Source organism: Hemitrygon akajei, chromosome 7 (assembly GCF_048418815.1).
Source record: "Hemitrygon akajei chromosome 7, sHemAka1.3, whole genome shotgun sequence".
NCBI classification, from domain to species: Eukaryota; Metazoa; Chordata; class Chondrichthyes; order Myliobatiformes; family Dasyatidae; genus Hemitrygon; species Hemitrygon akajei.
Window position 1 is genome coordinate 176,210,625 of NC_133130.1, and position 25,774 is coordinate 176,236,398.

At 42.8% G+C, this 25,774-nt stretch overlaps 1 protein-coding gene across 6 annotated transcripts in view; it reads right to left on the reverse strand.

Moving 5' to 3' along the window:
• LOC140731201 (disabled homolog 2-interacting protein-like) overlaps positions 1–25,774 on the reverse strand; it is a 597,104-nt gene that overhangs the window by 276,539 nt on the left and 294,791 nt on the right. For all 6 annotated transcript variants that reach the window (XM_073052659.1, XM_073052661.1, XM_073052657.1 and 3 more), the window contains one exon: positions 15,649–15,752. In XM_073052659.1, coding sequence (XP_072908760.1) covers positions 15,649–15,752 — 104 coding nt within the window. The remainder of the gene's footprint in view (positions 1–15,648; positions 15,753–25,774) is intronic.

Sequence of the window (25,774 nt, forward strand, 5' to 3'; positions counted from 1 at the left end):
CGAGAAGTAGTACTCCATCCTAGTTGTTGTTGACAATGTTTTCCTTTCGTATGGCACTCCCAAAGGTTGAAGTCCCAACCAACCCCAGCACTGAAGTCCTCTAAGAGAATGATCTTATCCTCCTTGGGGATGCTCGACAGTGTTGCATCTAGACAAGTGTGGAAGGACAAACAAATGTTAATCTGCAGATGCTGGAAATCAAAATAATACACACAAAATCCTGGAGAAACTAGCCAGGCATCTATGGAAAAGAGTAAACAGTTGACGTTTCTGGCTGAGACCGTTCATCAGGACTCATGAAGCAGAGAGGGCCTCTTTCTCATACTCATGTGAGTCCAGAGTTGATGCATAAGCGCCCACAGCAGTGGCCATCTGGTTGTTGACAAGCACCAAAGGGATTGTCATAAGATGTTTACCGATCCCCAAGGGAAGTTCAGAGAGTTGATTGACAATCTGGCTGTTTAGTGCAAACCCATTCTTTTCCACCAGAAAAACAAGTTCAAGGCATCTTGGCAGAACCCCCAATCTAAACAGTGGCATCTCATTGACCACATCATTGTCCGAGTTAGGGTCCGCTGTGATGTGAATATCATAAAGGCCATGATTGGCACTGACGATTGCTGGACAGATCTGATCCACCACATCCATCAGACTCATCAAAAGAAGCAGAGCAGGCCAAAACTAAAACTTAAGAGCCTACTAGATACTACCACCCCAAAGCACCTTCAGGCATCATTTTGGGAAACCATCCAACAGGAATATCCAGAGGATATCAAAGAACACTGGGCCCATTTAAATCCACCATCTTCAGTATCTCAAAAACATCCTTGGGGACAAGTCCAGAAAGCATAAAGATTGGTTTGATGATAAGGACTTGGAGACAGAACTTATCTCCAAGAAAAGGAAAGCCTTTCGTGCCTTGCAAAATGACATCAGCAACAAAACTGAAACAGAAGTTTACTCCAGCATCAAGGCAAATGTCCAGCACAGGGTGAGGGAGCTAAGAATTCTTAGTGGACTAAGAAAGCCCTGGAAATCCAGTGAATAGCAGACTCTGGTGACATGAGGGGCTTCTTCGGTACCACCAAAACAGTCTATGATCCAAGTTACTTCAGATTAAACTCCCTGAGCTCAAAGGACGGGAAGAACTTGCTAAAGGGCCAGAAGGATATCCACGATTGATAGATACAGCACTTTACTGAACTTAATGCTGATAGTACTGCTGAACCAGAGATTACTAACCAAACCTTCCAGAGATCTGTGAGAAAAGACACATGGGAATCTCCAAGAATGAAAGAGGTTTATGATGCCATCGGGATCCTTAGAAGCAACAAAGCCACTGGTACTGATGGGATCTCAGCAGAGATCCTTCAGGAAGGTGGACAAGCACTCCTGCATCACATACATGCCTTTCTCCTGAAGGAGGTTTGGGAAAATGGACAACTGTCAGGAATCCTCTAATCATGAGCATATTCAATATCTTCCTCCTGTCAACAACAGTCAAAGTGTCTGCACATATCCTTGTCACCTGACTCCTTCCACTATCTGAAGAAGCAGTCCCTGAATCAGTGTTTTCAGCCCATCTAGAGATAGCACAGACATGATCTTCACAGCACACCAATTACAAGAAAAATGTAACGAACAAAGGCAACTCTTGTACTTGGCTTTCATAAATTTAACAAAGTTAACAAGTGGAACACCAATCTCTGTTATGTATACTATCAAGACATGACTGCCCTGACAAGTACTTACAAATAGTGAGTCTACTGCATGATGGCATGACAGTCACAGTACTCAGCAATAGTGGCACTGAATCTGGACCCTTCCCTGTTCAGACAGGGGTCAAACAGGGCTGTATCACTGTGCCACCCCCCCCCCCACTTGCCATCTTTATTGCTGTTATCCTTCTCCTCACTGGCCAAGACCTACCACATGGAATCCCAATCATGGACAGAATGGACAACAGCCATTTCAACCTCAATCAGTTCAAGGCCAAGAACAAGGTCAGCACCTCCATTATCATGGAGCTTCAGTAGGTGGCTGACAACATCATTGCAGCACATTCTGAAGAAGGTCTCCAATGTACCTGAATGCCTTTGTCAAGGTATACAGAGCCCTAGGTCTTGTTTTGAATATAAAGAAGATACAGCTCCTATATCAGTCACCAGCCATTTATCCAGCCCTCCATAAAAGTTGACAATATCGCTGTTAAAAATATAGACCACTTTCCCTATCTTGGCTGCATTCTTTCCTTAAAAATGGACATGAAATCAGAGATAAACCGATGCTTGAGTAGTGCTAGTGGAGCCTATGCAAGATTAAGGAAAAAAGTCATTGAAGACTGAAATTTACAGGTCCAAACAAACTTTTTGGTCCATAAAGCAGCCGTCCTTGCCACATTGCTTAATCATGGACTACCTACAGTAGACATCAGAAAGCCTTGGAACAATGCCACCAAAGGACCTTTTGAGGATTTTGAGGATCAGCTGGACACACAGGCACACTAACACCAGCATGATGAAGGGAGTCAACCTGAACAGCATCTCCACCATGATAAAGTAACACGAACTCTGCAGATGTCTAACTCACATTTCCCCAAACAGACCCCTTACTCCGAATTGAAGGAAGGTCAGTGAGCCCCTGGTGAGCAAAGTAAGATAAAATCAAAATTAGCCTGAAGCAGTTCAACATTACATCTAAAAGCTGGGAAGACATTGCACTCAATAGATGTATCTGAGGGAAATCTGTTCAAGAGGGAGGTGTGGTACATGAGCAACCTCCGCTGTACCACAGAGAACAAGCAGTAGCTGTGGAAGAAGAGGCTGAACAATCAAAAGACCCAAGCATTAATCATAGTCACCACTTCATCGTGTTCACACAGCACCAGAATATGGGCCTCTACACCCACCTGAAAAACCACCATTAGACAACCCCTTAGGTGAACACCTTACTCAACTTGAGTAACTGCACTACCACTATAGAGAGATTCAACCATGGAACTGGTAAAAATATAAGTGTAGTTTGTGAAGCCAGCACGTGTGGAAGTTTGGCAAGAAGGTTGGAGACACTCCACAATTTGCACACAACACACAATCAGGGGTGTATTCCTTTGAAATAGATTGTAGATGACAGAAATTTCACAAAGGAAAGTAATAGAGGATGAAAGGTAGAATTGATCGTTTCAGGGTTAGAAGGTTGGATGGGTGGTGGAGGGTGGGGGCAGGAGGAGCTGTGGCATTATTCCCTGTGAGTCAAGATTCTACCAAAGCAATAATGTTAGCACAGTCACCTACAGGAAGGGTGGAAGGGACCTCCTTTACAGCAGATGAAATGCAAAAAGCAGCAGTGCTTCTTGATCGTTCTGGCAGACTGCAAACGACAGCCATGAAGGATGAGAGAAAAATGGGTAATAAAACTGAAGTTAGGCAGGAAGCTCAGCTAGGGAGGCATTTGGCAAAGTTGAGTTTTTGCTCATAACAGCACAGCATGTTTTGTATCGATGTGTTCTTCAGAGAATGCTGACGAAGGCAGAAATAAAGCTCATTCTGCAGTGAAGCACTCACTGTAAATAAAGATGAATTTCTACTGACATAGTTTCACCTATTTGTTCTAGGCAGTGAAGTAGCAACCTGTGTATGGTACTTTTTATTTAAAGAAACCCAGTAAACTCACTAAAGCCTGGCCAAATAAGGAAATCAGGATTCTTATTTGTTGATAGCTATGATTATGTTTCTTTTAATTAAGACATACTGCTTAATTTAATTTCAACGGACTCTTACTTTTGTTTCTTACAAAATTTAAAACAGTACATAGGTCTAGATTGTAATTAAATTACCATAAAATAACACAACTACAATAAAATTATAATTATGATAATTATTTACAGTTGTATTTCATTCATTTCAAATTAGATTTCATCTCATTTTATGGACCTGAAAGCAGATGTGTAGTTTATCTTTATAATCAAAATTACTTGCAGAATCATTTTGAAAAGCAGAGTCATTTCCATCTTTCTAATTATAAACCTTCACTTCATGAAGAAAATCAGAATATTGGTCTTAGGAAGGTTTTAGGCTGTGAAACATTAACTGAAATTTAGACAGAAAACGCTGGATATACTCAGTAGAGCAAACAGCATCTGTGGAGGGACAGTCAGCATTTGAGGATCTTTCCTCAGAACTTGGAAAATTTAGGATCCAAATATGTTTTAAGTTGTAGAGAAGGAGAACAAATGGACTGTCCACGAGAACAAGAGGAACTGAATGGTAAAAGTGAAGGTGGTGCCTGTTGAGATAGGCTGGTGGACACTTAGTTATCACAGTTGAAGTGTATGGAGAAGATTAAAGTAGGGGACAAGGACAGAGGAATTGAAAGTAAAATGTTGGAATCATGTCTCACTAAACATTACTGTATCTCTGAAATGCAGGCGAAAGCTAGAAATACCCAGTAGGTCAGGCACTTCTGTGGAGAGATAAACTGATAGTTGTTGATCACTGGAAGATTTGCCCCTTGTTCTGTATAACCGGTTGCCTGTGTGGCCACTCACTGCTGACACCTGCCATGCAAAGTGAGTGTAGACTACTGCTGGGGACTGGCAGGAGAAGACTTGTCTGGGTTACAGCGACCAACATCAAGCACTTTACTTTGGAATAATCTCTGAATTGGACAGGACCTTGCAGTGAATAGAGGCAGACAACAGTTTTCATCACATCTGACAGAAAGTTTGTTGGATCTGGGTGGTCTGTCAACATCTTGAGTACTGCTGCTCTCCAGCAATACTCCATACTCACCCTGCTGACCAGTGTAGAACCATGAGCTCCACAGCTCAGTTCAAAATGGGCTCACCACTCAGCCCAGCCTGCCCAACACCAGTCTTCACAGGTAGCCTTGACACACAGTCATAGTTAACTCTGTACCGAGAGTGTTAGTGGACAGCAGCGATTTGCACCAGGTTTCCAGCAAAGCAGCAACATAGCCCCTGTAGAACATAGAACAGTGCCGGCCTTTTGGCCCATGATATTGAGCTGACTTTTTAAACTGCAAAATCAATCTAACTCTCCCCTTCCACATAGCCCTCTGTTTTTCTTTCATTTATCTGCCTCTGCCACTACCCTACCTCTGATATTCCCCCTATACTTTCTTCCAGTCTCCTTAAAATTATGCCCTCTCATATTAACTATATCTGCCCCAAGAAAAAGGATCTCCCTGTAGCCACCCACTCCAATTCCCCTTCCTACTTCCATTCAGACATGTCGGTATGTGGCCTCCTTTACTGCTGCGATGAGGCCACACTCAGGTTGGAGGAGCAACCCCTTATATATCACCTGGATGGCATGAACTTTGATTTCTCAAACTTCTAGTAATTGCACCCCCTTTCACCATTCCCCATTCCTGTTTCCCTCTCTTTCACCTTACCTCCTTAGCTGCCCATCACCTCCCTGTGGTGCTCCTCCCCTTCCCTTTCTTCCATGATCTTTAATCCTCTGCTACGAGATACCTTCTTCTCCAGCCCTTTATCTCTTTCATCTATCAACTTCCCAGCCCTTTATTTCACCCTACCCCTCCTCCCAGTTTCACCTATCACCTCCCACCTTCCTCCCCTTCCAGTTTAAGAAGGGACTTTGCCCAAAACATTGGGTGTTTACTCTTTTCCATGGACGCTGCTTGGCTTGCTGTCCAGAATTATGTGTGTGTTGCTGAGAAAATGGCACTGGCTTCCCACTCTATCTATGCCCCTTGTCACTTTATGCACCTTTAGCAAGTCACCCCTATCCTCCTTCACTCCAAAGAGAAAAGACCTAGCTCACTCAACCATTCCTCATAAGGCATTTTCTCCAATCCACGCAGCATCCTGGTAAATAGCTTCTGTACCCTCTCTAAAGCTTCCACATTATTCCTATAATGAGGTGTCCAGAACTGAACACAATATCTCAAGTGTGGTGTGACCAATATTTTATGAACCTCTAGAAGGTCCCTTTTAAAGTACTTAGAATGTTTGGAGTGGTGCCTCTATAGGGCACCAGTGTAATGATATAGGTTGATGGCCTTTGGGTTGCTCTGACAAACTAGTAAGGTTGTCTTTCTGATATTGTTGAATTCAGTACTGCTTCATGAGGAGCGTAAAGTGCCTAGTCAAAAGAGGAGATGTTGTCCCTTCAGCTTGTGTTAAGCTTTCTGGAACAGTGCAAGAGTTCAAGGGCAGAGGGCAGACTGGGCATGGGATAGAGAAACAATTTCACTGGAAACGAGAAGCTCAGGACCAGTCTTGCAGATTGAATGGAGGTACTTACTCTGCATAGCTGTCACATAATGTCCATTTGGTTTCTCCAAAGCACAGGAAATCACTTTAAGAGCACTGAATGCAATACAGTTCACTGGAAGTAGCCCAAGGGAATTAGTATTTCAAAATGTTTTGGTCCTTGGATTGTGAGAAGCAAAAAAATAAAAGGGGAGATGCTGCATTGGCTTCAGTTGCAGAACAGGAGAAGGCACAGGTGGAGATAGAACAATAAGCAGTGACTCATGGACAGAATGGCCATGTTGGAATACAGACAGAGGAGGAGAAACATCATGTTGAGAGTGGCAGTAATTACGGAGGATTATCAATGGAATGTGGATCTGATGGATAAACAGCAGGACTTGGCAAAACCTACTCCTGGAATGATGCTTTTCAACTGACCAGTTTGACATAATTGGGATTTTAGTACATCAGGTAATGGTTCATAACATTGCTGATCTGCAGATGCACTGTTAGTCACTATCACTAGGTACCAGGTTAATCCTGGAACTAACAGCAATGTGCTTTTTATAGATTAAAAATGGGAGCACAATTTAATTGAAATGAACATATAAAGGATATAGAATTGAAGTTTATGAAACTCTGCAAAGGTGACAAATGCTTTGTGATACTTTTCATTCTTGTTGGAATGAATGGGAAGAATGATAAGTCCTGTGCAAAGTTAAACCTTGATAGTTATCCTTTCTTTCCTCCATTAAGCACCAGGAAATTCAGCCTGACCTTCTCCAAGAAAGCAAAAGCACTGTTTACTAGAACTTTTCTGATTTCAGTTGGTTCCTCTCTACCTAATGCCACTTTGTCATGCAAATGCAGAAGTAGCCTTGTTGTTGTTCAGTCATTAAGTCCAACTCTTGGTGATCTTATGGACCCACTCTATCTATGCCCCCATATGGTTTTCGTGGCAAGATACAGAAGTAGATTGTCAGGGTTTTCTTCCACGCAGATACTGCTGCTGCCCAGGTTTGAACTCAGAACCATCTGCCTTGAAATTCAATGCTGATGCCACTACACCACCAGCCGGCCCCAGAAGTAGTCTTAGATGTTGTAAATCAAAACAACAGATGAGCAGCTGCCTCGCATCTCATCCTGGCCGTCAGTAAATCTGAGCATCATGCATAGGCTCTTTAGATTAGACGCAGCAATAAAACATAGAACGCAGATTTTTCTGAAAACAGCTTTAAGTTGCTGCCTTCAGTGTGCCATTATTCTCTTTTCCCAAGTTCCTCTTCTATTCAACAGTAACAATGCTAGCATGCTACCATGCCTAGTAAAATAGCTGATTTAAAAAAAATTAAAACCTCTAACACATAATGTCGCAGAACTCCATTTAGCTACTTCCAGCCTGTTTTACCATCTTATTAACTTGCCTTTTCCCATTCTTCAGTTGTTATTACACCATGGAAATTAGCAACGTTGGTAAACATTTCACGTTTCAATACACTTTAAATCCCCCTCCATTTAACTGCATGATATTCCTCTTATGACTCCCAGTACATGCCACAGTACTCACTCTATCACGCTTCCTGCCATATCATCAATTATTCCACAAAGTAAAAGACAAAAGGAAAAGCAGAGGCAATTGAGGAAGCAGCAGCAGAGATGAGAAAGAAGAAAGCATGAAAGAACTAACTGATGCTTCCCCATCATTATCTGGTATCTTAAAGAAACTTCAAGGTATGACTTGCTTCATTCTGAATGACAATGGCATTTAGAAATCAAAACTGCTCAAAACAGATTACAAATAAGATTGTAAGTAGAAGGAAACTGCCTCTTAAAAGCCTCTCTGCATATGTAATGTGCAGCACATTAAAGGACAGCATGTTACTTATGGAGTTGTAAGGAAATAAGCCCTTTGGTCCAATCCATTCTGACCTTGTCTCCACATATACATTAATCCCATTGGCCCATATAATGTTCATAAATAACTCTGAGATATGGTGATTGTACCTGATCTACTAGACCACCGTTATACTAAGATAATGATTGCCTACCGTCCCGTGTCCAGACTGCATTTTGGTAAATATGATCAACTGGCTGTCTTCTCCTACCTGCATACAGACAGATGGTAAAGAGCAACACTCCAGATATTAAAACAACAAAGTGGTCGTGGGTGCAGAGGAGCGGGGTTGGGAGATGCAGTCCCTGCCCGAGAAGCATTTTGGAACTACTGCAATTGGCCCACCAGAGCAACAGGTCCACAGCAGATGCTATCTCATTGTCTCCTCACTCAACCCTAGAACATCAGCATAGCAAAGACGTAATCATCAGGATGCTCTTTATAGATTACAGTCGGCCCTTCTTATCCACGGATTCCGCATGCACGGATTCAACCAACCGCGGATCGCGAAAACCCGAAGTTCTCTCTCCAGCGCTCGTTGTTTGAGCATGTACAGACTATTTTTTCTTGTCATTATTCCCTAAACAATACAGTAGAACAACTATTTACATAGCATTTACATTGTATTAGGTATTATAAGTAATCTAGAGATGATTTAAAAGTACAGGCGGTCCCCAGGTTATGAATGAGTTCCATTCCTGAGTCCGTCTTTAAGTCGGATTTGAAGTCGGAACAGGTACATCCAGTATTATTTAGCGTCAGTTAGTCAAACGTTTTTCTTAGTATATAGCACATATTTTACCTTTCTATGTATATAAAACACTTAAGAAACATACGTATTGCAATAGTTAAACCACTATGTTGCTTAGTAATAATTGTAGCTTTCATTGGGGCAGGGCCTTTCACATGCTCCATTAAAATTGTTCCAATCATTGACCGACTGTAGCCTAACGCTTTTCCAATGACCGATCATGTTTCACCTCTTTCCGATCGCTTTATTACTTCCACCATATTTTCAATCGTGATCTTGATTATTTTTGTGAACAGAAACACTGCAGATTCAGAGTTGCACTGGGTCCTAATGTCCACCGCACTGAGACAGATTAAATAAGGGACTTGAGCATCCACATTTTTTGGTATCCGTGGAGGGTCTCGGAACCACTCCCCCGCGGATAAGGAGGGCCGACTGTACATTTCAGCATTCAATACCATCATCCCCTCAAAACTAATCAATGAGCTTCAAGTTATTGGCCTCAGTAGCTCTTTGTGCAATTGGATCCCTGATTTCCTAAGTTGTACACCTCAGTCAGTTTGATGAGCAATAATATAACCTCCACAATCTCCTTTGGCACAGGTGCACAAGGCTGTGTGCTCAGTCCCCTGCTCTACTCACTTTATACTTATGACTGTGTGGCTACGCACAGCTCCAATGTCGTATTTAAGTTTGCTGACAACACCACTATTGTAGGCCAAATCAAAGGTGGTGCAAATTAGCATATGAATGAGAATGAGAACTGGCAGAATGAGAATCTGGCTGAGTGGTGCCATAGCAACAACCTCTTACTCAATGTCAGCAAGACCAAGGAGCAGATTATTGATTTCAGGACAAGGAAATCAGAGGTCCACGAGCCAGTCCTTATTGGAGGATCAGAGGAGGAGAAGATCAGTAACCTTAAATTCCTTTGCGTTATCATTTCAGATGACCCGTCCTGCGCCCAGTATGAAAGTGCCATTACAAAGAAAGCACAGCATCACCTCCTCTAGTTCTTTAGGAGTTTGCAAAGATTCCGCATGATATTTAAAACTTTGACAAATATTGGCTGGCTGCATCACAGCTTGGTATGGAAACACCAATGGACTTGAATGGAAAATCCTGCAAAAAGTTGTGGAAGTGGGAGGAAGGGTGTGAGGAGGCTCACCAGAGGAAGGCCCAGAATTACCAGTCCTTAGTCCAGGAGTGCAGGGACAAAGGATGGCAGACGTGGCCAGTCGCTGTGGAGATCGGCTGTAGAGGGTTTCCGGCAAGGTCGGCATGGAGGTTGCTGTGTGCACTGGGCCCTGAAGAAAAGAGCCAGAGCCAAGCAGCTCAAAGGATGGTGGAGGAAGCAGACAGAGCCTCTTGCTGGTTATGGAGCAGGTGAGAGGAGTTCAGCCAGAAGCCAGGAGCAGATGGACAGTAACTTGGCCACCACTGCTGACCCACCTACTGGAGAGTGTAGTGGTTAAGGGTTAAAAGACTCTATGAAGATTGGGCACCACCTGATGACATCTGCCCCTGGCCAAAGGCTACAGTTACTGCATCAGGTGTATGATATAAGCAAGTATAGGCAAACCTTCTTTGCCACCTTACCTACCTATACTCTCACTTCCAGAATCTACAGGTTTGAACCCCAAGGTCCCTCTGTTCATCAACATTCCTTTGTGCCCTACCATTTACTTGTCGTCTTCCTTCCCAAAATGTTTTGGGATTAAGTTCCATCTGCCCACTTGATGCACAACTTTCCATCTTACTTCTATAGACAGACAGACATACTTTATTGATCCCAAGGGAAATTGGGTTTCGTTACAGTCGCACCAACCAAGAATAGTGTAGAAATATAGCAATATAAAACCATAAATAATTAAATAATAATAATAAGTAATTATTCCAAGTGGAAATAAGTCCAGGACCAGCCTATTGGCTCAGGTTGTCTGACACTCCGAGGGAGGAGTTATAAAGTTTGATGGCCACAGGCAGGAATGACTTCCTATGACGCTCAGTGTTGCATCTCAGTGGAATGAGTCTCTGGCTGAATGTACTCCTGTACCTAACCAGTACATTATGGAGTGGATGGGAGACATTGTCCAAGATGGCATGCAACTTGGACAGCATCCTCTTTTCAGACATCACCGTCAGAGAGCTATGGACATAGACAATCTTCTTTGCTAGCCACAACGCCACCAACTTTTCATGCCATCTACAAAGTCACTAGTCATACCTTCCTTAACATCCAAAAAACAATATACACACACACACACACACACACACACACACACACACACACACACACACACACACACACACACACACACACACACACACACACACACACACACACACACACACACACACACACACACACACACACACACACACAAACAAAATAAGCATTATAACATTTCCAAACAAAAAGCATCCTTCCACCACTACCTTTTGCTTCTTATTACCTTGCCAATTCGCCAACTTGGATCACACTGTGTCTGCATCTACTGGACTAACCTATCATGCAGGACATTGTCAAATGCTTTACTGAAGTCCACATAAACAACATCTACTGCCCTATCTTCTTCACTCTTCTTAATTATAAGGTGATATCTTAAAGCAGCATTATGATGTTATTTCCACTTTTATTTCAAGCTCTCAGTGGCATATGGTTGACAAAGCACTACAGAGGGAACAACTAACCTCACCATTTGTGAAATTTATGACATAACTGAATGGGAACAGGAAAGCCTCACAGGAATATAATAAGCAGGCACATCCAGCCATTTGAATCTGCTGCATCATTCATTAAAACCAAGCAAAGCTGATTATTTTCCTCAGAGCTATTTTCCAGCACTACTCCCAAATACCTTAACTCCATTCATGTCTGGAAAACTAATAATCTGTTTTGAATGAAAACAACAACTGAGCCTTCACAGGCACCCGTGATAGCAAAATCCAAATTTCAATGAAGAAATTTCTCCTTAACTCAGTCATGCATAACCATCAATTATTCTGAAACTGACACCTCAGCTTGCAGAAACATCCACCCCGATGCAAGGCTGAAACGTTGATGATACCTTTCCTCCTACTGATGCTACTTGACATGCTGAGTTCCTCCAACAAGTTGCGGCAGTCTCATTCTCCAGCATTTAGCACTACACCCCCACCCCCACCCCCCACACCACCCACCACAGACATCCTCTCTTCTCCCCTCTCCTGTTGGGCAGAAGATAGAAAAGCTTGAAAACATGTAGCGCCAGACACATGGAGAGCTTCTATCCTGCTGTTATCAGACTCTTTAATTGACTTCTCATATATTAAAAGATAAAGTCTTGATGTCCCACTGTATCTCATCATGACCTGGCATGTAACTTAGTTACTTGCTTTGTATTTCTATATAGCTGCTATACTATATTATGTGTGATATTTGTTTTTCACTACCTCAATGTACTTAGGTGTAACTCTCACTTTGGCTAGCAGCTTAATATAGGGGATGATAGCCCCCTCGGCCTGGCTAAACTTAAGAAATCTCGTTTGGGTAGATTCTGCACAAAGTGTCCCGTTACAAATCAATACCACGAAATAACAAATGGTAAATGATATCCGATTAAAGACTGAGCTTAATAATTCTTCATTTGACTACATGGTTAATAAAAGAAAAAGAAAAGAAGGGCCCATTCTCATCAGTCTAATGCACAATGTTGGAGCTTACTGATAAGGCCATGCGTCCACCATCGACTTCCTCCGATCAGCGCCTTCAGACCCTCTCTCCAAGTCCACTCCATCTGGCGGTCTACCAACTCTCTCCATTTGCGTCTTCTCCCCGTCAAAAGGTCGCAAATTCCCGACTCCCAGACATACAAGGAAGAACAACATCCTGCTCATTGGCTAACATGCCCCAATATCTCTAGTCATAACCCAAACATTGCTGCTACAGAGAAACCATTACCTTAGCAGTGAAACCTTACAGCGTGTTACATATGTGTGGTATGATCTACATGGATGGCACACAAATATACACACAGTACCCACTTTATAACATACCTCTTACAGATAATAAAGTGGTCACTGAGTGTATATCATGGTCTTCTGTTGCTGCAACCCATCCACTTCAAGGGTGAATGTGTTGTGCGTTGAAATGCTCTTCTACACACCGCTGGTGTAACATGTGGTTATTTGAGTTACTGTCGCCTTCCTTTCAGCTTAAACCAGACCAATTAATTCAGTCATTCTCCTCTAACCTCTCTCATTAACAAGGTGTTTTTCTCACAGGACTGCCATTCATTGGGTATTTTTATTTTTCGCACCATTCTCTGTAAACTCTGAAGACTGTTGTGGTGAAAATCGCAGATCAGCAGTTTCTGAGATACTCTAGCACCAGCCTTCATTCCAAGTCAAGTCAAGTCACTTTTTATTGTCATTTCGACCATAACTGCTGGTACAGTACATAGTAAAAATGAGACAATGTTTTTCAGGACCATGGTGTTACATGACACAGTACAAAAACTAGACTGAACTACATAAAAAACAACACAGGAAAAAAAAACACACAACTACTACACTAGACTACAGACCTACCCAGGACTGCATAAAGTGCACAAAACAGTGCAGGCATTACAATAAATAATAAACAGGACAATAGGGCAAGGTGTCAGTCCAGGCTTCGGGTATTGAGGAGTCTGATAGCTTGGGGGAAGAAATTGTTACATAGTCTGGTCGTGAGAGTCGAATGCTTCAGAGCCTTTTCCCAGATGGCAGGAGGAAGAAGAGATTGTATGAGGGGTGCATGGGGTCCTTCATAATGCTGTTTGCTTTGTGGATGCAGCGTGTAGTGTAAATGTCCATGATCAGAATCAGAATCAGAATCAGACTTTAATCGCCAAGTACCTATGCACATACAAGGAATTTACTTCCGGCAGATGTTGTCTCTCTGCTCTTAACAATAATAATGATAAATATAAATGAAAATATAGATTATACATACAGGTAGTGCAATCCAAGTAATAGTTAGCCGACAGTTAACTGGCAGTTAACTGTTCAGCAAAGTGACCGCAGTAGGGAAAAAACTTCTCCAGTGCTTATTAGTCTTAGTCTGGAGGGATCTGAAGCGCCTACCAGACGGAAGCAGATCAAACAGTCCGTGCGCAGGATGGGAGGAGTCCTTTATGATGTTCCCCGCCCTCTTCTTCAACCTGGAAGAGTACAGGTCCACAATAGAGGGCAGGGAGGCTCCAGTGATGCGCTCGGCAGTCCTCACTGTGCGCTGTAGTCTGGTTCTATCCTGCTTGGTGGCGGCTCCAAACCACACAATGATGGAGGTGCACAGGACAGACTCAATGACTGCAGTGTAGAACTGCAGCAGCAATTCCTGAGGCAGACCGTATTTCCTCAAGAGCCGCAGGAAATACATCCGCTGCTGGGCCTTCTTCAGGATGGAGCTGATGTTCTGCTCCCACTTCAGATCCTGAGAGATGGTGGTTCCCAGGAACCTGAAGTTCTCCACGGTGGACACAGGGCTGCTGAGGACTGTGAGGGGAGACATAGCGGGGGGATGTCTCCTGAAATCCACTATCATCTCCTTTGTCTTGAGCGTGTTCAGCTCCAGATTGTTCCGACTGCACCAGAGCGCCAGTTGGTCCACCTGCTGTCGATTTGCAGACTCATCACTAGTCTGGATGAGTCCAGATGGCGGGAAGAGAGACCCCAATGATCTTTTCAGCTGACCTCACTATCCGCTGCAGGGTTTTGTGATCCGAGATGGTGCACTTTCCGAACCAGGCAGTGATGCAGCTGCTCAGGATGCTCTCAATACAACCCCTGTAGAATGTGGTGAGGATGGGGGTGAGGTGGGAGATGGACTTTCCCCAGTCTTCGCAGAAAGTAGAGACGCTGCTGGGCTTTCTTTGCTATGGAGCTGGTATTGAGGGACCAGGTGAGATTCTCCCCCAGGTGAACACCAAGAAATGTGGTGCTCTTAACGATCTCTACCGAGGAGCCATCGATGTTCAGCGGGGAGTGGCTGCTCCGTGCCCTCCTGAAGTCAACAACCATCTCTTTTGTTTTGTTCACATTCAGAGACAGGTTGTTGGCTCTGCACCAGTCCGTTAGCCGCTGCACCTCCTCTCTGTAAGCTGATGAGATCCACCATGGTTGTGTCATCGGCGAACTTGATGATGTGGTTCGAGCTGTGTGTTGCAGCACAGTCGTGGGTCAGCAGAGTGAACAGCAGTGGACCACAGTCAAAGCCATTTAGATCACATTTCTTCTCTATTCTGATGTTTGGTCTGAACGACAACTGAACCTTTTGACCAGGTCTGCATCCTTTTGAGTTGCTGCCAAATGATTGGCTGATTAGATATTTGCATTAATGAGCAGGTCTACAGGTGTATCTAATGAATGGGCCAGTGAATTTGTTTTTCCACAGTAATGAGATACATGTGACAATAATAAACCAATGTTTCTATTTAAGAAACTTACACGTTTTAATGAAACCTACTCCCTTGACACTAACAGTTTGCAAACTTACTCCCTCACTGCTACCTCGCAGGTGCAGCTCGCCTGCTGCCAGCAAACTTATAGTAGTCTCTGCCTTCAGTCTTCTAAATCCCACCACCAGCCCAGATCTTTGATGGCAGATATAAGCAAAGATTGGCACTGGTACATCCCAGTTCAGGAGGCAAAATGACACATGACAAGATGGAGAAAATGAAACTAAAATATTCAGCAGTATAAATTGGAAGAGCGCGTGTCGTTATTAAATAATCTTACCGTTACACGAAAAGGTGTAGAAGCGGGTAATTCGGTGGAGGGGTTTTCCTCTGGAGCAGTCCCAGGCATACTGCGTCTCCGGCCAGGTCTTTCAATTGGAGAATCTACCGGCAAAACATTTATAAATCAGACTTAATAGATGTTGTCACATAATATTTCATTTGATGACCAACAGTATTATTTTAAGACATATATTGCTTGAACTAGAATAAATGGTTCTATTTTATTCAGATTTATTATATTTTATTGGGTAATGCATTGTAAATGGTGGTATTGTGCTAACTGAATAGAAAAGCCCCAGGTTCAATCTATTATCCATGCAATCATTCAGAATGGATTCATACGTGTAAATGCCTTAATTCCTAGGATACAATTTTTTTTTAAATTTCTTCAAAATCTGCTGAGGATGTTCCTGCCCACCTAAGCTGATACTGAAAGGAATGAGTTCAAGGTACCAAAGGATGCAAAGAATCTGTGAAACCATTGTGAGTTTCCACCTTGGGGAAAACGTGATGAGTAGAATATGCAAATTCTCTTCTCAATTACTGGCCATAAAACACATTGTTTTAATACACCTGCCTTGCAGCAATTAAAAAAGCCTGTACTATCCAGACAGTACTCTGAAAACAACTCAGAATCTGAACCAGAATCAGATTTGTTATCACTGGCATACATCATGAAACTTGTTGTTTAGTGGTAGCAGTACAATGCGATATATAATAAAAAAAAAGCTATAAATTACAATATGAAATATAAATAAATTAGATTAAATAAGTAGTGCAAAAAGGAGCAAAAAAAAAAGAAAAACATATTGAGGTAGTGTACCATGGGTTCATTGTTCATTTAGAAATCTGATAGTGGAGGGGAAGAAGCTGTTCCTGAAATTCTAAATGTGTGTCTTCTGGTTCCTGAACCACCTCCTTCACAGCAGCGATAAGAAGGCATGTACGGGGTAATGGGTGTCCTTAATGATGGATGCAGTGTTTTGCGGCATTGCTTTTTGAAGACGTCCTTGATGCCAGGAGGATTAGTGTCCATGATGGAGCTGGCTGAGTTTATAATTTCCTGCAGCTTCTTCCAATCCTGTGCAGTGGCCTCTCTAAAGCAGATGGTGATGTAAGAATGCTCTCCACAGCACATCTGTAGAAGTTTGTGGGAGTCTTTGGTGACATATTAAGTCACTTCAAACTCCTAATGAAATATAGCCACTGTCATGCCTTCTTTGTAATTGCATCAATATGTTGAGCCCAGGATAGATCTTCAGAGATGTTGACACCCAGAAACTTGAAACTGTTCACCCTTTCCACTGCTGATCCCTCAATGAGGACTGGTGTGTATTCCATCAACTTCCCCTTCCTGAAGTCCACAATCAATTCCTTAGTCTTACCGATGTTGAGTGTTGTTGTTGCAACACCACTCAACCAGCTGCTCGACCTCTCTCCCGTGTTCATTCTTGTCCCTATACAAAATTCTGCCAATAATAGTTGTGTCATTGGCAAATTTAAAGATGATGTTTGAGCTGTGCCTTGGGGGTAGAGAGAGAAGATCAGTGGGCTAAGCACACATTCTTGAGGTGCGCCAGGGTTGAGTGTCAGTGAGGAGGAGATGTTATTTCTGATTCACACTCACTGTGATCATCCAGTGAAGAAGCTAAGGATACAGTTGCAGAGGGAGTTAAAGAAAGCAAGGTTTTGGAGCTTATTGATTAGAACTGAGGGTATGATTGTGCAGAACACTGTGCTGTAATCAATAAACAGCAGCCTGACTTAGGGATTGCTGCTGCCCAGGTGATCCACGACTGAGTGGAGAGCCAGTAGGATTGCATCCGCTGTAGACCTATTGTGGTGATAGAAATGTCCAAACATATTTCACTTCAGACAAAAGAATTCATGTAGTCAGAAAATGCTGGAAACACTTAACAGGTCAGGCAAAACTATGGAAAGAAATACAAGCTTATTGTTTTCATATCAAAGAAAAAAACAAGCACATCGTTTCTTCAAAATTGAGAAACAGGAAGAATGCGCTAGTTGGATAGGGCCAAGGGAAGTCAGAGTTGCTGTGGAGTTGGGTTATACAAATCATCTGGTCATAGGCAGGACTACTGACTCCAAGGGATGGAACATCATGCTGCTGCTATACAGACGTCATTCTTGAAATATTGAGTACAGTTCTTGACATCACACAATAGAAAAGATGTAGTAGTATTATAGTATTAGAAAGACTGCAGAAGGAATTTTCCAAAATGTTGCCTAAGATTAAGAATTTAGGGTTGAAAGCAGACTGGACATGCCGGGACTTGTTTTGTCTGATGGGTTTGGAGTTCCTTTCCGGGGAACGTGCTAAGATGGTAGCGTGATATTGATACGCAGCAGCCTCTCCGGACTCTGGATTGGGGATTACCAAACATTATGTGGTTTTTCTTGTGTGGTCTGTTTTGTCGTGTGCTTTTTTGTGATATCATTCCGGAGAACATTGTCTCATTTTTTAACTGCATTGCATTTGTGGTTTCTAAATGACAATAAACTGAATCTGAATCTGAACTGACTGGAGTGCAGGAGACTGAGGGATGACCGTATAGAGGTGTATAAAATTATAAACGGCATACAAAAGGTAGATTTTCCTTTTCCAACAGTACTCCAAGAAAACTACAACCTTGTCAGAGGGTTTGGGAGCTTACGTGCCTCAATGACGTAGACAGCTATGCTGGCTGGAGTCAGGGCTTTACGCTTTGGCTCTTGGTTGGGTCACCCATACCAAACAGGTCAAAGGGTAGAGGCCAGACTAAGAGTGGTCCACTGGTCCTCCAGATTCGGGAGTTCAGCTCAGGGTTAACAACCCTCACAGGTAAAACAAAACTGCTAGGGAAGCAGCATGACAAATGCTTCTACATCTGAATACGACGGTATTCCTGAACCTCCGCCCAGGATTTGTATGACTGACAGCAGTGATAACCAAGCTACTGACATGATGATGGAAGCCCTGAACTCTGCCAGGGATGGAGGACCTTCATTACCGCCCTAAACGCCAGCAACATAATGGGCAGTAGGTGGGTTTCCAAGGGTAGGGGTGCCTAAAACTAGCTACCATGCTCCTTGATGGTGGCACGATAGTGTAGCAGTTAATGTAACACTTTGCACCATCATCGTTCAGTGAAAAAGCTTCTATTCCCACTGCTGTAGGAACTTGTACATTCTTCCTGTGACTGTGCGGGTTTCCTCTGAGTGCTTCAGTTTCCTCACATTTAGGGTGAGCAAATTGTGGGGATGTTATGTTGGCGCCAGAAGCATGGCGGCTTTTGCAGACTGAGTTGTTTGCTCATGCAAACTATAGATTTCACTGTATGTTTCAATGTACATGTGACAAATAGAGCTAAATCATCATCATCATCATCACGTGCCATGTCGCACGACATGGGCAATCATAGTCTTTCCATGACCATGATTATTCTTGCTATTGCCTTCGTCTAGGCAGTGTCTGGTCATTATCAATATTTTTCAGAGATTGTCTGCCTTGCGCCAGTGGTCACATAACCAGGATTTGTGGTATGCACCAGCTGTTCATATGACCATCTACCACCTGCCCCCACAGCTTCACATGACCCTGATCGTGGGGGGGAGGGGACATGGATGGGCAATACAAGTGCCACACCTTGCCCAAAGGTGACCTGCAGACTAGTGGAAGGAAGGGAAGCTCTACACCTCCTTTGGGAGAGATGCAGCTCTACTCCGCCACCCACTTTAATCTTTAACTAGAGGTCAGAGGTTTAAGGTGAGAGAAGAAAATTTTAAAGGCGATCTGAGGGAAGAAGTTTTTCACACAGTGGGTGGTGAGTACATGGACTAAGCTGCAAGAGGAACTGGCAGGCACAAGCACAGCACTAAAAAATCATTTAGACAAGGCCACGGATAGGACAAGGAATGGAGTTACAAAGATGCTCAATGTCGACTCCTTCAGGCTAATCAGCGGAAACAGCTTAAATTTACCCTTGATGTCTCTCTTTTTGGCTGGCTGGTGGCGTAGTGGCATCAGTGCTGGACTTTGGAGTGAAGGCTCCCAAGTTCGAGTCCAGCTGCTACCCTGGCGTTCCCTCCGTGCTGGGTTGAGCAACTGGGCCTTGTAAAAACAAGAAAGTCTGCTACAGAAATGCCGCCCAATGACTCACTGTGAGTTATGGGCTTTCTTCTCCTTCTTCTTCTTCTCTCTTTTTCAGGGTGGATGGGGTTCTGCTGAGGACCCTGACCTGGAATTACAGTCAGATTTCGGTTCTTTGTAGTGGTGGGACCCACCACCGAGGGTCACGACCAGCCACTTTTTTAAATCCCAAGGAAGCGGCCTAGAAAATGAGTGTGCCTTCGGGTTCCAAGGTCTAGCAGCCTACAGATGGGCTGATTCTAAGCTGGTGCCATGAACTGAAGCATCGCAGGAGAAAGCAGAACATCGGGAACATCGGGAACAGCGGATCAGCTGTCAGAAGCTCTGTGCTCGATGAATCACCCTCTCCCTCCCTCTCTCATTGGTGGGGGAAAATTTGTTACTGATTCTCTGGTCGGAGAACTCAGAAAAAAAAGCAGCACAACAGACTTTTAACACCGTCTATCAGTGAGGTGCTTTGTTATGTCTCCCCCCTCACAGTGAAAGGAGACACCTCTATTGCCCTTTATTTGCAGGTGGAAAGAGTTAGAGAAGTAGATGGAGAGGGAGAGGGCAAGGGATAGAGGGAGATGGTGAGGGATAGAGAGAGAGTGAGAGAGGGCGAGGGATAGAGAGAGAGAGTGAGAGAGGGCGAGGGATAGAGAGAGAGAGGGATAGAGGGGGAGGGAGAGAGAGGGTGAGGGGGAGAGAGAGAGACTGAGTCAGAAGGTCAATTAGTACTACAGATCATGGTCTTTCTTGGGGGCTTTGCTTGCTTGGTGGGTGGAGGGTGCTGATGCTTTTTATTATGCAAGTGGGTGGGGGTAGGAAGAGCCGTTGCTTTGCTGTCGTTTGTGTGTGGGAGGTGGAAGTGGGGAGCTTTGGGGTTCTAACATTTTAACACTCATTCTTTGGGGCAATCTTCTGTTTTTGTGGATTTCTACGAAGAACAAGAATTTTAGGATGTGTATTGCATACATTTCTCTGATATTAAATGGAACTATTGAAACTATTGAAAGGAATAAATAGATATGGGTCCAATTTTGGAATTAGCATAGATAGCCACCTCAGTCAAAGGGCCTGTTTCCATACTGTACGATCTGAGCATAGAATAAATAAACAAGATTACAGCAAGTTAATAGTGAGAGTACCGTTGGGCTGCCACAGTAGTATGGCAATTAGCACGGCTCTATTACAGCTTGGGGCAGAGTTTGTTGTTCAATTCTGACACCATCTATTAAGAGTTTATACCTCCTCCAGGTACTTCAGTTCCCTCATACATTCCAGAGATGTACTGGTTAGTAGGCTAATTGATCATAGTAAACTGTCCTCTGATTAGGCTAGGGTTAAATCGGTGAGTTGCTGGGTGGTGTGGCTCGTTGGACCAGAAGGGCCTGTTCTGCGCTGCATCTCTAAATAAGTAAGTAAATACTGTACACAAATAATTTTAAATGTGTTCAAATTCAGGCCTTAGGATATGCTCGGCAGGTTAAGACCATAGGGAAAGACCTCAGAATAGAAGGGTGTCCCTTTAGAGATGAGGAGGAATTTGTTTAGCTAGGAGGTGAATCTGTGGAATTCATTGGCACAGATGGCTGTGAAGGGCAAGTCATTGGGTATACTTAAAGCAGAGGTTAATACATTCTTGATTAGTAAGGGCACTAACAGCTATGGGGAGAAGGCAGGAGAATGGGGTTATGAAGGAAAATAAATCAGCCATGATCGAATGGTGGAGCAGACTCAATGGGCTGAATGGTGTAAATCTACTCCTGTTTTATTAAAGTTCAAAGTCTAAAGTAAAATTTATTATCAGAATACATACATGTCACCTCAGACAACCCTGAGTTTCTTTTTCCTGCTGGCCTACTCAGCAAAACTATAGAATAGTAACTGTAAACTAGATCAATGAAAGAGCAAGAGCATAGAAGACAACCAATTTGCATTTATATTTATGGTCTGATTGTTGCACTTAATAGTCTGGGTTGTCAATTTAAGGATTTGAACTCATGATATTTTAATTCAGAGGCTAGAATATCCCTATGAAACACACTTTTATTTTCTTTATTCCCCATTGGCTCTAAACTTTACAATAGCAGAAATAAATTATCCCCAAAGCTCCCACTATGCTCCAGGGGATTTTCTCTCATGCTTCTTGCAAATTCTCCAATTCACAGAGCACCCTGAGCCATGAAAGTGAACGTCCTTGATCCAATACCTCTCTGAATTTAGATATGATAAAACACACAAAGCAGAATGCTGAACAATTCCTCCTTCAGCCTTTTCTCTCTCCCTGATGGGAAATGTTGGCATACTCTTGCACATCTCCCCACAGTGATACAGCTGTGTGGAGGAGAACTGGAGATGTCAATGTGCTTTCTCTTACAGTTGCAACACATCCAGGCACTCTTTAATAAAAGGCTGTTCATAGTGTACTTATCACTGACAATGTCGTGGGAAATTTTCTTCCCCCTCAAGAATGTGTACTCAGCCAAAATTTAACAAAAAGATGTTTTCAGTACGGGAATCATCTAAATTAACTGTTGTTACTGAATAGAGATTTTTTTTTAAGTACTTTTGTTAGGTATTGTCTGAGTCCCTTATATTAAAGAATTGTACTCTCTCTTTGCAATCAGAATCAGGTTTATTATCACTGACATACGTTGTTAAATTTGTTGTTTTGAGGCAGAAGTACAGTGCAATATATGTACATATAAAATCTCTAGAAATTACAAGAAATTTATCACTATAAATTATAATAAATGAATAACGCAGAACAACACAAAACGTTCAGATAGTTTTCATGGACATTTCAGAAATCTGATGGCAGAGGGGAAGAAGCAATTGAGAGAACATCCTTGGGTTCTAACGGTTCTGATACCAAATAGGAATACAAAAAGAACTTTATTGATTGATTGATTGATTGGGATACAGCATGGAATAAGACCTTTGTGCTGCATCATTCAGCAACCCACGATTTAACCCTACCTAATCACAGGCCAATTTACAATGACCTATTAACCTATCAACTGGTACATCTTTGGACTATAGGAGGAAACCAGAGCACCCAGAGGTAACCCTATATAGTCACAGAGAGAACATAGAAACTCCTTACAGACAGCAATGGAAACTGATCTCAGGTCACTGGTAATGCAAAGCATTGTGCTAACCGCTTATGCCAAGTGCTGTGAGTGGAGTTAGAAGTTTTCCCTGTGACCACAAGGGATTTATGTAGGACTTCTTTTTTCCCCTGGGAACTCTAATTTTCTCTTGTTTCCCAAAGACATGGGTGGGTGGGTTAATTGGTCACTGTAAATTGTCACTAGACAGGAGGTGAGCGGTAGAATCTGGAGGAGTTTATGAGAATCTGGGGAGAACATAACAGAATCAGTGCTTGTTAGTTGTTGCTGACTTGGTGGGTCAAAGGGTCTGTTTCTGTTCTGTAGGACTCAGGAACCCTAAATGAAATCACTCTTATATAGTTATCAATAGCACCTCTTCGAGAGAATAATACATTTAATGAGTTTCATTATTTTAGAAATAAACATTTATTTTGAGTCAGCAAAGTATTATGGAAAGGAATGTTAAATATATGTGCTAAACATGAAGACTATGTGCTGATGTACGGTTTTATATATTAAAGCCAATCAGCTTTTTTCCCTCTAATTTTGTGGTACACTGTGATGATCTTAGCCAAAATCAACTTAAGAATCATAAACATATGGATCCGGAACCCCACTCACTGCTCTTTGGTATTATCAGTCCACACTAATACTACTTTTTTTAAACTATCAAGGTAACTGAATAATTTTCTACATCGTTTATTAGATGTCTGAAATATTTATAGGATTTCTAATGCATGAATGATATACTTTATTCTAATCTGCTAAAAACATTTCAGCATCATGATACGCAACAACTAGTCGTTATCACCTTGACAGGAACTCTGATATTCGGGATTACAAATCACTGCTCTACTCAGTGCTTGCTCAGTTTCTTTACACAAACCTGCATGCTTTGTAAACTAGCATAAATTCATTTATTGTCATAGATGATCAGCTAAAAGCACTTTGACAGTACTAACTGGAAAAATGCATTCCCTACCCCAAAAATCTTATTTTTCGGTAAGCCACTACATATACTACTGAATATTTTAAACAGAAATTATTAGAGAACTCTCCATTTTAGCTGATTAAAGATCACATCATCAGATCAGATCAGATCAGATCAGATTCAGTTTATTGTCATTTAGAAACCACAAATGCAATGCAGTTAAAAAATGAGACAACGTTCCCCCAGAATGATATCACAAAAGCATATGACAAAACAGACTACACCAGAAAATCCAAGTAACATTTGACAATCCCCAATCCAGAGTCCGGAGAGGCTGCTGCGTATTAATATCGTGCTACCGTCTAACACGTTCCCCAGAAAGGAGCTCCAAATCCACCAGACAAAAACAAGACCAAAAACTAAAGCTACAAGACCTGCATAAAACCACATATTTACAACATATAGTTACAACAATGCAAACAATAGCATAATTGATAAAAAACAGACTATGGGCACAGTAAAAATAGTCCAAGATGTTAAAGGACTGTAAGTTCAAAAGAAATCACCACAGTTTCCACAAATCCCCAGGGTCCTGACAGACTCACCATCCCACACCGGCGGCAGAAGGGAATACCCCCGCTATGGACTTCCAAGGCGCCGCCCGACTCAGCCTCACAGATGCAGCACACAATGAAAGCTCCGTCCAATCCAGCCTCGCAGACGCAGCACACAATGAAAGCTCCGTCCAATCCAGCCTCGCAGACGCAGCACACACCGAAAGTGACCTGAGTCCGTCGAACCTCTGAGCCGACAACCATCCCCTCCGGCACAGCTTCTCCGAGCACCATCCTCTGCCGAGTGTATTAAGACGGCCCCGTCAACGACCATCGGCAATGCGACCCCGAGGACTGGGGGCCTTTTCTTCCCAGCAGAGTCCCGGACCTCGCAGCAGCAGCAGCAACGAAGAAGGTCTTCCTGGAATTTCCCGATATTCCTCCATGCTCCCATGTCCGTTTTCAATCGACTATGATTGCACACGGCACCCCACTTCACAAATAACAGATAATCAGTTCCGGAGTGGCCGCTGCAAGCTGCGTCGCGCCGCCATCTTGGATCTCAACATCTTGGATCATATGACATACAGCATAATTTATTTTATATATGTCACAGCTGAGCAATTTTTAATACAATTCAAATCTAACATATGCTGAAATAACTGCAGTGTAATTATGGTAAAATGCTGGTAGATACTTTAAGCTTAGTATTTTCCTATTTATAGTAAGTTTCAGTGTAAATACTCTTAATTATTGAGGTATGCAACATTACCTTGTCAAGTATCAGTAGTGGAACTTGGGCCAAAGTTTTACTATAGTGGATTCTGGTTAATGGGGACACATCGGTACTGGCACAGTGAGTACTATTGGCCCAATTAAGCAGATGTCCCAGTTACCGCAAGTTTCATGGAAATAGTTAAAAAGGTCTAAGAAAAAAGGCAAACTAATTTTAATTAAGTAACAAATTGTGTATTTAAATCAAATACAGAACAAATTAGAACACAATCAGTGATACTTTAGTACTATAAAACTGTGTATTTGTTCCTAATAGTTATTGACGGAGGAATTTATCCAGAGTACACTACCGTACGGGGTGTCCGGGGAGGGGTAGCAGCTATGTTGAAGGGGCTTGATGTGTCCATTTGGGTGCAGCTCACTCACCCTTGGTTGCCTGAGCTCTGAGCTCTCACCTATGGCTCCAAATTAGCTGATTGCATGTGACTGTGGCCACACCCCGGAATACTGCATCGATAGGTGGGCTGAACCAACTGAGGGCAGCCAGCGGGCCACCCACCCTGGTGAAATAGGGACATGCATGTCACAGCACATGAAGTGATCTCCAGCAAACTGGGCGGATGAGATCAACAGCACGATCCAACGGTGAAGAAAGA